At 34.0% G+C, this 17,896-nt stretch overlaps 2 protein-coding genes across 4 annotated transcripts in view; one reads left to right on the top strand and one right to left on the bottom strand.

The window, feature by feature from the left end:
- Positions 1–1,241: 1,241 nt before the first annotated feature.
- LOC124635176 (regulation of nuclear pre-mRNA domain-containing protein 1B) lies at positions 1,242–8,951 on the bottom strand. 2 transcript variants are annotated; one of them, XM_047170987.1, is made up of 6 exons: positions 8,651–8,786; positions 6,788–7,038; positions 5,748–5,968; positions 5,267–5,375; positions 3,078–3,253; positions 1,242–2,424 (listed from the first exon to the last, which is right to left on the bottom strand). In XM_047170987.1, exons 2-6 carry the CDS (start codon positions 6,996–6,998, stop codon positions 2,278–2,280), a joined length of 864 nt encoding a protein of 287 aa, XP_047026943.1. In that variant the 5' UTR covers positions 6,999–7,038; positions 8,651–8,786; the 3' UTR covers positions 1,242–2,277. The 2 variants fall into 2 exon arrangements, with proteins under 2 accessions (XP_047026943.1, XP_047026942.1); XM_047170986.1 differs by having other exon boundaries at positions 1,246–2,424; positions 6,788–7,024; positions 8,651–8,951.
- Positions 8,952–10,137: 1,186 nt separating this feature from the next.
- The window catches only part of LOC124635237 (low affinity immunoglobulin epsilon Fc receptor), a 78,372-nt gene continuing 70,613 nt past the window's right edge, over positions 10,138–17,896 (top strand). Inside the window, exon 1 of one of the 2 annotated variants that reach the window (XM_047171092.1) lies at positions 10,138–10,375. In XM_047171092.1, the coding sequence (XP_047027048.1) occupies positions 10,291–10,375 (85 nt within the window). In that variant the 5' untranslated portion in view covers positions 10,138–10,290. The remainder of the gene's footprint in view (positions 10,376–17,896) is intronic. The other variant, XM_047171093.1, reaches the window with a different exon arrangement.

Here is a 17,896-nt window from a genome sequence, read left to right as displayed (position 1 = left end):
GTTAGTTGTAAGTAGTTTTAAAAAAATACTATAAGTGAATTACGGAGGACTTACCACATGGGGTTTTACATTTGAAAATGTATCGTTAGTTACTTACTTGAGCCAAACTTGCAAGTGTAAAGTTGTGATTTTTTTTTGTTTTTGTGAGCCTCAGATACTTTTTTTATTGTAACAAGATGTTATTTTAGTTAATCACAAAACTTTTGTTTTTGATGTCATGTTACAATGAATACAAACTGCAGCATTCCAAGAAACAGGTAAAATTAGTACTGTGCCAATCAATATGGTATTGATAAACCTTTAACTCGGTATTTCTGACAATATTTTGACACTCCTAGCTGTCTTTCACTCGCATACGTTTAGACAAGAATAATACTATAAGATGACGGCTTTATACCTATTTCTTATGAAAGTTGTATAAATTATTATATCAGTACAATATTATTTTGCTATTTATACAGTCGGTACTTATAATATACAACTTAGATGATACATCGATATTCAATAGTATATTTACTTTACTAAAACGATTGTATGCGAATGTTAAGGCAGTTACTCTTGACAAATAAGGCAAACTTCGATTATAATTTAATTATAAGAAGTGTATGATAATGTATTACATGTTATTTTTTAGTTACTAGCTTCCGCCCGCGGTTTCATCAAAATCTATTCAGTAGTTTTTGCGTGAGAGAGAGTTACAAATATACACACATGTAAACTTTTTCATTTATAATACATATTAGTAAGAAATATTTAATGTGAATTGTAACGCACACGATTTTCATTGACAAATATACTTCTTGGGTCATAAAGAGACATGTCATACGCACATCTTGAATCCTGTGTGGAAAAGAGACGCCGCTATACATGGTGTATAACTCCATCTCGTTTCCTCATCTTAAGGTGGATTTCTATAACCGATATTTCCGTAATTTGCGATTAGAAATTGATATTTGACATAAGCTTCATATAAATTGATGATGACGATGTCCTCCGAGCCGATTATTGGCTACGGCGGCTGTTCTCATGTAAGGAGATTAGCCAACTGCGCAGGACATATTATAGTGCTCAAGCATTTGCGCAGATACAGGTGCATTCACTATTCCTTCAATCTCATAACCCGATGAGACGGCAATCCGACACGACCGGAGAGAGAACAGACGCAGGACCGACACTTACGTGCTCTCCGATGCACGGGTGTATCAATCACCAACTTCCAGGCTCCGGGCTGCTTTGTGTTTCGTCTTCTAAAACCCACAAAGCGATTTCGGCCCGACTCGAGAATCGAACACAAGACCTCGTGCTCAGCAGCCGCATTTGCGACAGCTAGACCAACGAGGCAATATCATATAAATTATGTCAATTTCATTCTTCAATCGAAAAGCAACGGATGGATCGGCCATTGAAATCTGCACTTAAACATCATTATAAACCTATTGAAAATCAGTACTTTTTCGACCCTAGTCTTTTCTTTATACACGTCCACCAATTAATAGTTCCGTCAATTTTACACCATCATTTATAGAAAAATAAACGCTATTTATTTCGACCGGGCATTGCTTACAATAGCCGGGTAAAACACATAACCATACACTTCGGTATCTCACTATAGTGTTGCAAACAAACTAACAAATTAACAAACTTTATTAGCTTCTCGGAATCCGATCGTAACTAATAACCTATGCCTTTAATTGTAAAAAGGATGTAAGTCACCTACTTTCGTAGATACACCCTTTTTGCAAGTAAAGACAACTTGTAATATCTTTGAAATGCACTTACGATGTTAATAAAAAACTTTTTAACAAATAGTTTGTAGCGATGTTAATAAGAAGTAAGAAACGTTGTGGTTTGTCTTTGAGCAAATTTAATGGTATTGTCTAAATAATACTTCAGACAGTCAAGATATTTGTATTATTGAAACACTAACAGTGTTATTAATAACAGAAAAAGATAAATATACTTGAAATTAGTAATTAGAAAAATATTCTTGACCATTGTGCGAAACGTCTGTTAAATTTTTTTTAAGTAATACAAGACCATACAAAATAGTTCAGAACTGAGCAGAAGGCAAAAGCATTGGCAAAGATATAAATCTTTTATGATGTTTTATCATGTCTAAAACGATTCAACCAATTAGTTTAGAAATAAATCAAGATAATATACGTGGTCGAATTGAGAACCTCTTTTTTAGTAAGTCAGTTAAAAAAAAATCCAATTTAACATAGTAAGTGCATTCCCCCATTTCCTAAGTCAGTTGCGATGCTATACAACTCCCCCTCAGATGCTGAAGAGATCGCCGGCAGACGGTAGCGGCGCGAGTCCGCCGGTGACGTCGGGCAGCCGCGACACGTCCGGCAAGCTCTCTATGTGGGACTTCACTTCCGCTTTCACCGCGTAAATCTTTTGGAGTTTTATGTTGTATTCCTGTAAATAGAGTTTGAAATTGATTTTAGTTGAAGTAGGTTTCTTTTTTATTATTGATGAAATAATCATGACATAGTATTGTAAGCAAAGAGTAGACAATAGGTCTAATCGTAGGTAAATATGTTGTATATCTTTTAAAAGTTACTGCTATCGATAAAAGTGCGTACCCCAAAACTCCGAATTCTACGTCTAACTTTAGATTTATCTGAATTATGTATCCGTTGTTTTAAATTAACGAATATATAGGTTATATAAATCCACCATCAGTGCGAGAGAGAAGTCTCATTTGCACAATATATTGAAAACGCCGCGTCACATCTCCCGCTACCCGTTTGAACCGTGAGATAGGAGTGTCACGTGAATCCACCATATTGCGAAATATTGAAAACGCCGCGAATCATGTCCCCCGCTACCTATTTAGTTAACCATGATGTGGGAGTGTCACATACGAATTTATCCTGTGGTTTAACCCAGGAATATGTAGATATCAGCAGGTCAACCTTCCCGAATCTGTCAAATTTTACCAATTGAACATTAATCTTTCACTATTGTGATAAGATTGAAAACATATTGAAGAAATTTGACAGACTGTGGTAGGTTGATATGCCATCGTCATTACTTTAGTAATAATAAATAATAAAAGTTGTAGTTACCTCTAGCCTAGCCTCAGCCTGTTTCGCCAGGTCTCTCTGCGCCTGCGCGAAGTCCCGCAGCATGGCCGCCACGCGCCGCCGCTTGTCCAGCTCCTCCGACAGACGCAAGTTGTACTCCGCTAACAGTTCCACTGCAGAGTTCACTACTGCACTCAGTCGCTGGGCTGACTCCTTATCTAGAATGGTAAAGTATGATAAATCAATAGAATGAAAATTTCTATAATTCCATAGAACTAAATTTTAAAATAATTTAACTGTATTGAAATATTGCAGATGAAGAAAAAAATTGATCAATTCTGTTGTATAACTAATTAAAAATATGAATGAATGAAGAATGTTAAAATATAGCTGTCTGTAGTTATGTTCCAATGTAGGGGCGTAATTAGACCTAGTCGTTAACCCATATTAATTATTGTAATCATGATTTTTTTTTATATGAATTCGAGCATTCATTACATTATAACTGCGTACGAGTTAACAAAAAAAAAAAGCTACAAAAATATCAATTGAGAACCTTCTTTCTGGCAAGTCAGTTAAAACGAAAGATGTTCTAAAAAGGACCTAGCCTGTTGTCCAAATTCCATGGGCGTTCAAATATAAATATACCTTGGGTAATAGCGCCACAAGTTTCGAGAAAGACGGTAGATCTAGTAATAGTATTAACCTGTTTCTGTGAGTTGCATCATTTAACTAACGATAAACAGCCACGAAACTCCCATTGGTTAAATCGTTAATTCGAACTGAACATGGTACGGTTATGGTTATAGAAAATTTGTGCAAATCACAGTACACACCCTGAGCTACGAGAAACCCAATGGCCAGTTTGACCACTTCTAAATATTAATGATTTTTGAGAATCATAGTTGCAAGTTTTCTAGTTTCCTGAAGATAGTGAAATTGGCCATAAGGCTCACAAACTCTGAGATCTTAGGTAACTTGTTTGTAATATTTAATACATTCACATAAATTCTAATTAATTATCATTTACCAGTAGGTATTCAAGTTTATGTAAAATATCAGCATTGACAGTGTCAATCTATTGTGAACTTAGACTTCACTTGCATAAATCATAAAATTGTTTGGCAGATTTTGATACATTTTAGATAATTATATGAAGTGAGTATACAAAAAGTTTTTTTTACAAAACTTTTAATTATGTATCAACATTTACAAGTAGTCTAGTGAATTTGGGCATATCAGTTGAATAAGTGAAATACACAGGGCATATCAGCAATATTCTTTATTAATTCATAATAAGATATTTTACAATAATATTTCACTAATAAGATCACATAAATACAATCACAATTTGGGAAGTATTATTATTTAGACTAAACCTAAGAATTTCATTGTTTGAACACAATCATTAGCTACTCATATATGTTGCAATCAGTAGAATAAATTGATCACAGTCAATGCTTACAAATTACAATATAACTTAAACCGAGGTACAATTCAGTCATTTGAACAAATTCATCAAAAAGTTCATAGTACACTAACTTACAAAATGAAATAGATCGTCAAATATAAAGAGTATTTTGACTTGAACGTCAATTAGAGAAATAAGACAAAAGCACAAAGATTTTACGTTTATAAAGGTACGTTTTGGAAGCGAGGCGATGACTGCAAACTGCCGCTGCACCGGTGGTTTGTATGTATGTATAGGCGCGTCTAGACGGACTAGATTTCTGTACAATTTGTCTTACAAAAATATTTTACGGATACTGAGGTCCAAGTAATCTCTTGCTTAGCCATGTGTTGTATAACTAATCTCGACTCGACTCAAATCGATCCCTTGAACGATTATCAGTCATATATGGCCATTCTAAAAGTGTTTGACAAATATTTGAGGTAAATTACCTACTACAATATTGCATAGTCTCGTTGGTACTACTGACTATGTTACCAGCCACTGTTGTAACCACATATTTAACAAAAATATACCCTGTCTAGGCGCGCCCGTTATTAAATGGCTGTCGATCGTCGCAGCAGCAGCATGAGTAGTAACCCTCAGCTATCGACCGATTCATGCGGTTGCTGCACGTGCTGGCAGCTGCAGTCGTCAGCTCGCTTCCAAAACGCAACTTTACTGTGTAAACTTTCCATACGTTTAATGAACCGAGTACGGGCAATGATTCTGTTTACAAGAGTTATAACAATATTGATGCGGTGATAGGGAGTCATTTTACCTTCCAACTTAGACAATAATTGCACTTCGGACACTTCGGGAGGCAGCGAGGCGATGCGCTCGCGTACTGCCTCGTCGCTCGACGCACTCGACTCCAGTTCTAGTAAGGCCTGTAATTAAACATCAAACCATTAGCCTGTGCTAACCATAACCATTGCTTGGCTAATTGTAAAGAATATATTCAATTAATAGTTTACAAACTAACTAAACTAATAGTTTACTAAAAATTATTGTAAGAACGAATTTATTAGTTTAAAATAAGATTTAAATGAACAATTCTATTCGCAAACTGAATATTCAAGATATAAATCTTAAATATAAAGATTTAGATAAAAAGTGGCCTCTAGCTCCTCGATAAATGGGCTACACTGAAAGAATATTTCAAATCAGACCAGAGAGAGCTCCTGAGATTATCGCGTACAAGCAAACAAAAAACTTTCTATTATTTCTGCTATTATAACTTTATTATATGATATATTAACCTTAATAAGTTCCTCAGGCTCTGGCGGGTCTCCGGGCGGAGTCTTGGGGCTGAGCGTGGTGTGTGTCTCTATGTGTCCGTCCACCTCCTTGGTCTCGCTGCGGCGCCGCTCCTGCTTGGCGCGAGCCTCGACTTTCGCTTTCTTCTCTGGCTCCTTGCTGCCTTCCACTTCTACTGACTTGCGCTTGCTAACCTTCTTTGGTATAGCATCGTTGGGGTCCACTGAAATGTGTAAAGTTGTGTGTAAAGGTTGAGTAGCAGTCAGAAAGTCTTTTAAATAGCCAAGTGGAAAGAAAAATTACTCTGTGGATAGACAATGGCCATTCCTAATATCCTATCTATTTGATTTGCTTACTAGAGTTAGATTTTTTAGACTTATACAAGTGATGACAAATTTTTATTTTGTAAGACGGAAAGATATTACTAGAATAACGACAAGGCAACCGTTCGAAAGGCCCAAGATAATGTACTACTAAGAAAAATTGACTTTAGATTGTCAATCAAGATCATGATATAAATACGAAAAAGACAGGTAATTGATTCTCACTTTATACTGCAAAAAAAACATTTCAAAGTGTGCACTTTAGAACACTAAATGCTGAGGTTTCCCGTTAGATTTAAGTTCAAGTTAAGTGAATTGAAAAGCAATTTGTCACACTGATAAAATAATAATTATTTACATTAATATTTCAACAATTCAGTGCCAACTATTTAAATAGAAAAATAATAAAGTAAATGGTGACTATGTTTTCCACAGGCTGTATGTGTTGGTTCAACAACTGAAATAATACATACATTTCACAAATACTTTGAAGAGGTTAAACAGGTGGCAACCAAACAACCACCTGCAATTAGCAGGTGGTTGTTTAGAAGTCCTATGTAAAGTTTAACTTTTATTTCAAACCCCAATTAGAACAGAGAGATGGACCCCAGAGAACGATGGACGTCTTTGGGGAAGGTCTTTGCCCAGCAGTAGGACCATATATAGACTACACAAAAAAAGATGCATGTTTGTAGAAGAAGAAACAAAACCAAACTTACCAGCCTCCTTAAACTCCTGAATTTTCTGTGAATCATACACCCCTCTCTCTTCCCATATAGTTAGAATTCTATGTAAAGAGTGTTTAGTCTTAGCGTTGATACCAGTCTTAGCCATATGCTTGAAGGACTCCACGAGGACCTCTCCGAATGCCTTGCCGTACTCCGGACCTTTCTTCTTACTGTTCTGAATTACATCATTTGCGAGGTACATAAATGTAAGCTGCTTGCTGTCCTTAGCTGTAAGAAAAACACTTCATACATGACTATAACCTAATCTATATTAGTATTATAGAAAGGAAACATTTTTCATCTTTGGGGCTTAGAACTACCGAACCGTTTTGAAAAATTCTTTCAGCTTTGATAACCTACACCATGAGTGACGTAGGCTAAATCTATCTGACAAGTGAAACTGTGGGAAACAGTTTGTACTCAATATGCGGATTGTGCTTTAACAGCATTGTGTTGGAAATAAATTAATTTTCAATAATATGCTATCTGTGTTTTTGATTGATCAAATACTAATTTCATAGAAAACTGAAGAATTGTACCTCAACAGTTTAGTTTAATGTATAAACTAGAATAGCTTAAGATTATGAGCAACAAAAATTGACCCATTTTTGGCTACTATGGCAGTTCTCTATAAGATCAGCTAGCTATTATGGAGCACTTAGCTTCCATAGCTTCCACCCGCGGCGAGTGCAGTTGTATGGCATTACCAAGAGAACTCTTCAAAAGTCCAGGATTAAAAACTATCTTATGTTCATTGGTTTCGACGTGAAAGCATAACAGACAGACAGAGTTACTTTTGCATTTATAATTAATATTAATTTATAAGGATAAGTATTTCTGCAGAGACAGGAGTACTCTCTATTCCCTCACTTGCATGGTCCGAAGGACAGCAATCAAACAAGACCAGAGAAAGATTTATGTGCGAGGCAAAGATGTATCAATTAGTAACCGTAAAATCTACTACTCATAAAAACAATGTAAAAAAAAAACTTTAAAGTACCTAGTCTTTTTTCATTCCTTTGCATTCCTAATAACAAGTACGTAATCATTTGAAACATTGTTAGGCAGTAGTTAATTTGTTTAATATGTATTTGTGTAAAAAGTCTTATCAAGATTGTGTAGTAAAGTGCCTACTCGAATGGATGTTGAATACAGGCTTTTTAATCAAAAGGAATACATCTGATTTATCATGAAATTAATAAGCAAACTGTTAAATAAGCTTGGAGGAAATATTTTGGTTAAACAAAAATGCATTTGAAAGAAAAGCAGTCTTGACAGGAACCTTTTACACAGAGGTTTTTCAAAATTAATGTAAGCCCAATAACAACAATAACTTAATCTGTTGACATTAGGAAAAGCAGCAGACTAATTATTGTTTATTATGTATATATTTGTGTTAAGAGCCCTAAAGAAATTTGATTTTACATTTGCTGAATTTTTTATCTATCTTCACTGATTAGTAGCCTTTTTTAAGTTTTATAAATGCCACGAAGCATTGTTTTGGTCTTGGCTTCAGTAAGTATTGAATTTAGAATACAAAAATGCAAATGCACCATGCAGTGAGACTGTCACATTTCAATTATGGATTCATTAGTTAATACGAATATTCATTCTACATGTAAACTACAGGGAATACTGTTTTTAAAGGAACGACTGTTTTTAGAACTTTTATGCTACCTACTAGATTATTCTGTCGTGAGATTGTAAAACAAACAAAAGATAAAAATTAAAAGAATGCAATATTTCATGACTGTAAAAAGTGCAGACATTTTATTATTCTCATTTATTAATGATGGTCTAGTGTTTTTGTAAAACAAAAGCTACGAAGCAACAGAAAAATATATTGTAGGTTACCTTTGAGTATTTCCTTGAACCAGGTTTTCACAACAACGGAATGGTGTTTTCTGTGATGAATTAGCCACAACGATAGTGTTTGAATACTTTGCTGGCTTGAATTCAGTTCTTGGAGTTTACGAACTAACGCGTTTTCCGTAAAACCAGCCATGTTTTACGAAAATAATCGATAGACGCCACCACGGAACACAACACCACACTGAATTTGACGTTTACTAACGACCGCCATATTGATTTGTAAGAAAAAATTGTCTCTGATTGCGTTTAATTTCACGCACAGGTTGTTGCTCGCTTTACTTTACAATTAAATTAATTATTTAATGTTGATTTATTTCTGCGTTGAAATATTTTTCATTTATTTGATTATAAACCGTAAGATTTCTTGGTCGATTCCGTGAATAATCTTTGTGGACTATTAGTATGTAAAGAATTAAAGGACGATGTCGATTTCCCCACTCAAGGATATTTTTTGGCACTTGTGATGTTTTTATAAACGGTACACACAATACCCAGACTCAATTATAATAAAATTTTAGTTGTCCTTGCGGGAATCGAATCCGCGATAGCACAGCAGTCAATGCGATCGGCCATTAAGTACCGGCCCTCATATTTTCTTTTAGATAGGTAGCTGTAGCGGCAAGCGCTAGTGGTAGCTTTTTGGTAGTGTTTTTATGTTTTGGGACTTTTGGGAGACGCCTAAATTATTAGGAATGTGAATATGCCTAAATTATTTAGGTATTGTAAGTTATTGGTTAATGGGTGTCCCCAGTGGGCTACCATTTTATTTGGTGAAACTGGCTAGCAAAAAATTGCGTAAACTAGCTTGCAAACAAAATGTACATACTACAATTTTGATGAAATCCCGCCATAATGATTGTCACTCTTTAGGGAAGCTCCTGGCTTAATCATATCCGAGAATACTTTCACATTCGTAACAAAGATACGCAAGTAGGTGTCTACATACTATTTATGCTAAATAGATCATTGTGTCAATCTTCTTAATCAAATATGTATTGCATTCATCAGGTCATCCATTATGCATGCATTTTAGATGCTACTCTAGACATTTCAAATATCTATTGTATAAGTGGGCAGGTAGGTTACTATAGTGGCGTTTTTATGTTGCTAATTTACTATGTAAATAGATAGTAAATTCAATTGTGTCTTTAAATAAGTAACTGACTTTCAAAGTGTGGTAATTTTGAACGTAGCGTATTTGTATATATTTCTTCTTGGAAAGTATACTATAAAGAGTGAATTACAAAAAAAAAACATCGCAACTTACGCTCCAATTTCCGCGAGCTTGATTGAAAGCGTCTACATACCACGAATGCCTCAACGTTTGTAATCACTTGTTTATCGGAGTACCTACGGCGGGCGGTCGTGGCCGTGCCATCGACCGGTCTACGATGAACATGCGATCTTCTTTCTCTATACACCTGCGCACTGGCAGCTTCCACTCAGTTTAGTTTCCAAAGGCTGTGCCGCACGCGCTCCGACATCGGCCGCCGACGAAATTCCGCGCGAAAAACATCGAAACTAAAAAAAGGATTTTGAATTTGTATTTAAATTCGAAAATATCAGTGTTTTGTTGTTAATTTTAATAATTAGTTTTAATACTTAAAGTATATTTATTAAAAATGAATTCCTTTTTTGTAAAGAACTTGCCCTGTGTGTTGTTGTTGTCACTGGTGATATTAGCAAATGCACAAAGAAGAGATGTTGGTGAGTAACAGCACAAATATGAAATTAATGAATATTTACAGAAAGCTCTCTCTTTTCTCTTATATTTTAATAACAATTAATATAATTGGATGTCTAAACATTTTGTGAAATTACCCAGTTTATCTTAATTGAAGCAAAAGTAGGTCTTTCGTAAAAACCGAGTCTTCGTATTTTTCCGTGAAATATTTTTGCATAAATTGTCAGATCCTCGTGTAATTAATCCGGTCAAAACTAGAACTATATGTTCTATCTGGTATCTAGGTAATAATCTTCCTTTCAAAAACGGACAATGACCGGCGATCGGTTCGCTATTATTTAATTAATTCACAATAAAATTACTATTGTAGATAATCCTCTATGGTCTCCTAAAAATTCGTTTGATTCGTTATGTCTATGATCTAAATATAATTCGAATTTTAAATCTTCCTACACTTGAGGCCAGTTATTTGTATCACTAGAAAAATTAAGTATTTCAGTCTACATTACCTACATACAACGTTATTTTGAACTGCTTTACTAACTTGAAACTTCAACTACTTATTGCGTATTTTTGCTACCATAACATGACATTAAAGCTTGTAGCTGATGCGGATTCTTTGATCCCCCTCACTTAATTTGATTTTTAATGAAGACGACATTGGAATTTGTGTCATAACCTTGTTACACCAATTTAGGTGCTATATGTTTAAGCATATATCTATACTCATATTATAAAGCTAAAAATATTGTTTGTATGTTTGTTTGAAAAACTATTTGCACCGATTTGCAAAATTCTTTCAGTGTTAGATAGATTATGGAGGAATCATATAGGTAAGTTACTTTTCAGCGTACCTATGCCAAAAGTTTCCTCATGACGTGAGTGAAACCGCTGGTGGCTAGATTAATATAAACGTGAAACTTACTTATTTAGGCATAGTTAGATAACTAGCTTATATCATATATTAGGCTTACATCACTATGTATAAACCTACGTAGGCAATTATGATTTTCGAATGACTTAGAATCTCATAAAATAAAACATTAACTTCAATATGCATCTTCAAATATTGTTACTTTAAGTGGAACAGAAAATTAAGCTCTCATTTTGGCGGCAAAAAAGACCAATCTTTGTGGAAAACCCTCGGAAAAGTAATAATGCTTGACTCGATAATATTATTGAAACATGAGCTAATATGGCTGATCATGATAGGTAATAATATTAAATTAAGTGATAGAGATAAACGAATATCGTTAAAATTAAATTTAAATTTTATGGAAATTGAATTTATATATTTTGTACGTATCACTTGAGCCTGATTATAGCAATATTCTTGGTAAATAAATTGTTATTGCTAATTTAGTAACATATTTAACCGAGATAACTTGCAAAACGGCATTATTTTTTTTTTGATAATGTTTATTAGCTCTTAAGAATACTATTAAGCATAGATTTAAAAATAACGAAATTTGATAGGAAAGGTACCTAATTGCTAAAAAACGGGCTATTCTTAATTAAGAACGTTATTATGAAATCAAAAAGTACATAATAATTCCTGCTAATTTTAGTGTTAGTAGTTAGTAGTTTAATTGATATATTGATACAAAACTTGAATTTATCGATAATGCATGACGCTAAAAGATCGTAAATATTAATTTTAAACCAAATAAGTTGTTAATATGAGCCAATTTTTGTTGTTTTAACAATGCCTTACAACAACAAATAACTTATACTTAAACATTTATAAAAAAATTGTAGTTCAACTAAAATGCTACTAGAGCAATTACAGAACAAGTTACCTGTACTTATGTAATCACCATGATTATACATAAGAATGTATAAATAAAGCATTTCGGATTGACAGTGGCCCGCTTCGACCACTTTTACTTTTCATGACACAACGGTGGGTGAGATTTCACTTTCGGAAGCATGCTATTGAACGTTCGGATACGATGCTATAATATGATTACGATGTAGTTCCGATATTTGCATTTAAAATTCGCTAATATTTAATGCTAATAAAAAGTCCTGCAGCCACTTTGGCAGTGTGTAAAAGTCATGTTTCTCTTTCTGCGAGTGGCAACTGCGATAGATAGGTAGGTATACTTAAGTACGTAACTACGTACCCACAAATTGTAAAAAACAAAACGTAGTTGGCTTATTGTTGCAATAAAAAACCAAAAGTGAAAACGCATTTGCGCATTTTTGGAAAGTTTTTATTATAGGTATTTCAAAATTGTCTTCAAAATCGAAAATCGTCATGCCCATAGAGAGTTTGACAGTGCCATTGTTCTTTACTTTATATTTTTATTTTTTTGTTATGTCAACATAAACTCGTGAGCAGTTTTTATGGCAGATGAGTGTAGTGTGATCTTATTCACGTGTTAACCAAGAATTTTCCAGAGGGTTGCTGCTGTATACCTACTTACTTATCAAAATCTAACAACAGCCAATATTTTTAACGTGTTTTATTTCCGAAAAATATATGATTAAAAACACTATCGATTATTTGTTTTCAACCACTTTCAGACTAACGGGTTCTCCGCTCGGTTTTTCTGCGCAGCGTTATCATAATCACACATAAACGCTACAAAAGACGATGTCTGAAACCTAGCAAAACTGACCGTACCGACCGTGAAAGCGCCTTTGAGCGTTGGACATTGGCCCTCCTTCGTTACCTAATACCTATTAATGTTACATCGGATCTTAGTCTGAGGTTAACTAAGATTAAGGAAAACATGATAGTAAAACGAAAAAGTTGCTTAATGTGCATAGTTCAAAAACATCAAAGCGTAGAAACTTTCTGTTAAGCACCAAAAGTTTTTTCCTTCTCTGCTTTGAAAAATATGACACCTAAGTAACCTATTTTATTCAAAATAAGAGATCCCAAACATTTCTAGTAATTAAATAAATAATTTTCCTATAAGGAATCCGCTGCAAGAGTCTATGGTTGCAATAAATACGTAAGTTTGTGCATTGCGTTGCTCTACTTACTGTGTAATTTTGTTTCACTGAGAAATAAAATGTGAATTTATTATCTACGCAACAGTTCTGAGTTCTACTTACGTACCTAGTACCTACTTATATATCTCATCATCATATCAGGCTATTGCCGTCCACTGCTGAACGTAGGCATCCCAAGGAACGCCAACCATCCCGGTCATGGGCAGCCCACATATTATATATATTTCCTAAGTAAAAATTGGAGGTCAAGAAAAAAAAGGTCTATTTTAGTATTGAGTATTTACACATGCTTGCTCAAAACCTTGCCATTTTGTAATTAGGTATAGATTACGTAGTACCTAAGTAACTATTTAGTAATCTGTGGTAAAGCTAAGTAAATATTGGTCCTAAAATTGACGATCCACCTTTTAGACAAACCAATTTCAATGATTCTCACGCAATATTTTTGCAAATCTACATACCAATACGTGTAGGAAGAATTCTGCGGTGGACTGCAAATACTAACTTGTTTGACACTCTTGCTTAATATTTAATATATCTATTAATTAATACGCATTAATTTATGTAAATATTAATATGGCGTTCGAGTCATCTGAAGCAAAGTTGATTCATGTTTATACGTGGTTAAAGGAATGTGTAGTATTGAATAGAATCGTCAAGCCTACGATATTTCAAGGCTCTTAGTTTGATAGTCGATACAAACTATGAAAAGGCTCAATACTTACGCAAGTTAAATAGGACTTCAAAAGTTAGTTAAATGTATGTATCTTTGTCATCGTGGAGATCATTGTTTTTGCTGTGAATCGCCATTCCGTAATTTCCTTATTTGTGCTGTCAAAATCGGTAATATTGATTGTCTCTACGTACCTAATAGCTATTACCGATATTCGGCTGTTTCCAATATTCTGTCTGACTGTTGATTTGCTTACTAAACATATAATTTTGACATTATCCCCATACAAGTAATGTCAAATTCCCATCTTTAGTATGCAAAACAATAGATAGATAAAATATTGGGAAGATACGGCCGCCCATGAGGCAGTTTGAAGCGTGGAACTCAACCGAAAAGGTTTAACATGCAAATCACGACATCTACCGGCCACACAACGTTTTATTTAGTATTCCAAATACAAATCTAATTAAGTATGTGATTCAGGCCACAATTAGGTTTATTACGTGTTTCAAATGTTTAAAAACCACCAAAACTGGTCCTAATTTTATGGTATGTGTTTTTTTTGTAGATGGGTGAACATTCAATAAATATTAGTCAATTTAATGGCTATAAAATCATTAAGGTACTTGATATTATAAATTCCTACGAGCCTGATATTCACGTTATGATGGAGCCTAAAAATATTGTTTATAAAAAATCACAGAATCTGGTAATATTTAAATAGTGACAATCCATAAAGGATTTAATCCTTGTCAAATTAACGTCTATATAAACAAATTGCGGCGTAAATTATGTTTGACAATAAAGTAGATGCACTGAACTGGACTATCAAGTTCTCTTCGTTGATGACCCGTCGTCCTTCAGGGCAGCTGCAACTGACCTACCACATTCTTTGCCTACTGCATTATTTATTAGCATCCATTGTAATGCAGCTTTTTACTACTGAAAAATTTCGATAGTGATTTTCCAGACTGTGTTTTAGTCAGCGAGTTTGAGATGTCTCGGTTTTTCGTTGGATTTATTTCATTTGGTGTGAGTTTTTAAGGTTTCTTAAACTTAAAATACAACTATTTAAAGCCTCATCAGAGCCAAAATAATTTAGAGAGTAGGTATGGCAAAAAGAATATGAAGGACATGTTACATCCAATTAGTGACTTTTAATTTAGCAAAACACAAAAATAAAACAGTAAAAAATACGTTAAAACACAGTCATATCAATATCAAAATAGTCCCAGCTTTATTAAAATTAAACTGGTTTTAAAAAGTCACATTGTGCCGATTTGCTGAATCAATTAAAATAGGACTATATTGACATCGCGACCTCTAAAGCATGCAGGACCTTGTCATATGAAAGTATTTGTTACGAAGTCGAGCCGCTTATCACTTTTGGCAATATATTTTGAACTGGTTTGATGGTGACTCCCCTTATGTGTTCTGACGCTGAATATAAAGAGAGATGAGGGAATATTTTTTGTTATTATGACTCTAACATAATTGTAACTGAGAAAAAATGCACGGATTGCTAACTTACATTGATGATGATTGCGCGTTTTAAGACGCATATTTTCCCCTTATTTTTTTTCTCATGTTTATATTGTTCATGTCTATATGCGTCACGGAGGACAAAAATATGCGTCTTTACACGTGCAATAAAACTTATTTCATTTCTTTCATGATGATTAGCCACGAATGACAAGAAAAGGCATAGCTATTAACCGTAGATCCACAGAGGGCTTTTACCAATGTGTCACCATCGCAGGACCGTTATTCGTCCATGACCGATCGTGCAAACATCCGCAAAATGAGACATTCAATTTAATGCTTTGCAAAAATGTTAGAACATTTTAAAAAGATCAGAATCTGAATAAATTCTTTGGACGTCAGGTAAGTTTCGTTATATCTAGGCCCGTGTTAATTTTAAAGGATATTTAAGAAAACTTAAACTGCTTACAAGCTTAGTGAATGGCTGAAAAGTTTAAATGTAAAACACCGACACCAAATAAATAAGGGCACGTTCGCTTTGCACATTTAAGGATATAAGGATATTGTAATTTACTGATAATTTGTTAAAAGTAATTTACGATCATTCAGAAATAAAATCGAATTTATTGTCAACGAAAGCTTACCACTTTATCGAGACGTTCTTTAATTTCGGTGAGTAACAATGTTGGGTATTTCGCAAAATACACAAAGAGGATACAAATCAAAGATTATGTGGATATAAATTGGTAAGAGAAATGTTTATGTTCTAGGTATTTATGTCGAAATAAAGCTTCGAAGTAGCGATGAGAGAAAAGATTTTAGGCGGCTTTTACACAGTGCTAATGTTAAGTTCCTCAAAAAATAACTAAGCATGGAAGCTCTCAAAGCCAGGTTTGGATTGCATGAATTTTGGGAAAAATCTCCATCGCTAGAATGACTGTTTACAATCCAAAAAAGAAACAAGAGCTTTGCGAGACTTACGTTAAAACATCGTATGATTAAATACGTTCTTACTTACCACTTTGACAGCCTTAGATATATTATGCAAGTCCAATTAAAAAAAAAATCAAGAGCTACGTGACAGATATCTGAACTGAACTAAGCTATATCAACCCTTGTCTGCGTTGGCTATACAGTTAGTTATATCTATTTACAAATGTATTGTGTTATCTCACTCCGCTTGTAGGGTTAACACAGATTCCGTCCACAATAAACTTGTTTAACACTTTTTACCCCCTTTTCCTCGGTTTCCACGAACGAAACTGTGTGGACAAAGGATAACAGAGGAGTAAAAATTTATATGCGGGCTATAAAAGTGTGCATCGCGCTATAGTTTTTACTAACCATAATTTATGTTCAAGTTACAATACAAAAGAGGTTTTGTATTATAAGAGTATAAACACGAGTAAATGGGAAGTTTTGTAAAAAAAAATTCTATACTAATATTATAAACAGGAAAACTTTGTTTGTTTGGTTGTAATGGATACTTAAACTCAAAAACTACTGGACCGATTTTAAATATTCTTTCACGATTAGAAAGCTGTATTATCTGCGAGTAACATAGGCTATATTTTATCCAGGTGCGGGCAGTAGCTTCCACGGGACGCGGGTGAAACCGCGGGAAAACGGCTAGTAGCCAATATAGGCACGAAAAGTATGAAATGTAGTCGAAACCTAGGTGTAGACACAGAAGATGGGATTGTAACAAGAGCAAAACTTAAGTGCTTTTATTGGAAAATCGATAAATGCAAATGCATCTCAAGTAATAATAAAAACAAAACAAAGCAAAGGAAGAAATGGAGAAACAAAATACAGAAACTCGTTCGTAATTTTTTGCATCTCGCAATGTCTTTTTCTAACGCTATTTCGAAAGGGGTTTTATCAGCATTGAGCAAACTGAAAGAATAAAAGTTACATTTCCATCATTAAACGTACCTGGTTATTACTAGATTATAAGTGGAAACTTACCATAAATAAAGCAACAAAACTGTTACAAAACGACTAAAAAGTGAGCTAACAAATAAATAAGTGGCAATTATAAAATACTTTAAACTTTTTCACACTCATTATGCAAACATGTAATTATTTCAGTTTGGAGATTCCGATCTTTTAAATGCATAATATTATTGCATACGAATACTTTGAAATTATATGTGTATCACGTATTCAGAGCATATAAATGCGTAGGTGTTAATTATGCCAGATTTTTTGTCTTGTGAAAGTGAGCTTCGTAATTTGAGTCCATATTACTGGTATTTATTCTTGGTAATTATAGATATTCTTGGTAGATAGCTTAACACATCTGGGGAGCTTTATACTGCCCGCTTATGTGGAAATTAGTGCAGAGGACTAAGTCCCTGCTTAACAGTATAATTATAATTAATACACAACTATTGTGTATTAATTATAATTATACTGTTTATGT

This window comes from Helicoverpa zea, chromosome 12 (assembly GCF_022581195.2).
Source record: "Helicoverpa zea isolate HzStark_Cry1AcR chromosome 12, ilHelZeax1.1, whole genome shotgun sequence".
Classification (NCBI taxonomy): domain Eukaryota; kingdom Metazoa; phylum Arthropoda; class Insecta; order Lepidoptera; family Noctuidae; genus Helicoverpa; species Helicoverpa zea.
The sequence above is the reverse complement of the archived record's forward strand: the minus strand, read 5'-3'. Positions and strand labels throughout refer to the sequence as shown.

Excerpts from the sequence above, each read along its gene's own strand:
- LOC124635176 (XM_047170986.1), bottom strand. The coding sequence starts at position 8,801 with ATGGCTGGTTTTACGGAAAACGCGTTAGTTCGTAAACTCCAAGAACTG. Across the intron at positions 5,376-5,747 it reads AGCCTGAGGAACTTATTAAG|GCCTTACTAGAACTGGAGTC; the intron begins GTTAATATATCA and ends GTTTAATTACAG. Across the intron at positions 2,425-3,077 it reads AGGCTGAGGCTAGGCTAGAG|GAATACAACATAAAACTCCA; the intron begins GTAACTACAACT and ends CTCTATTTACAG.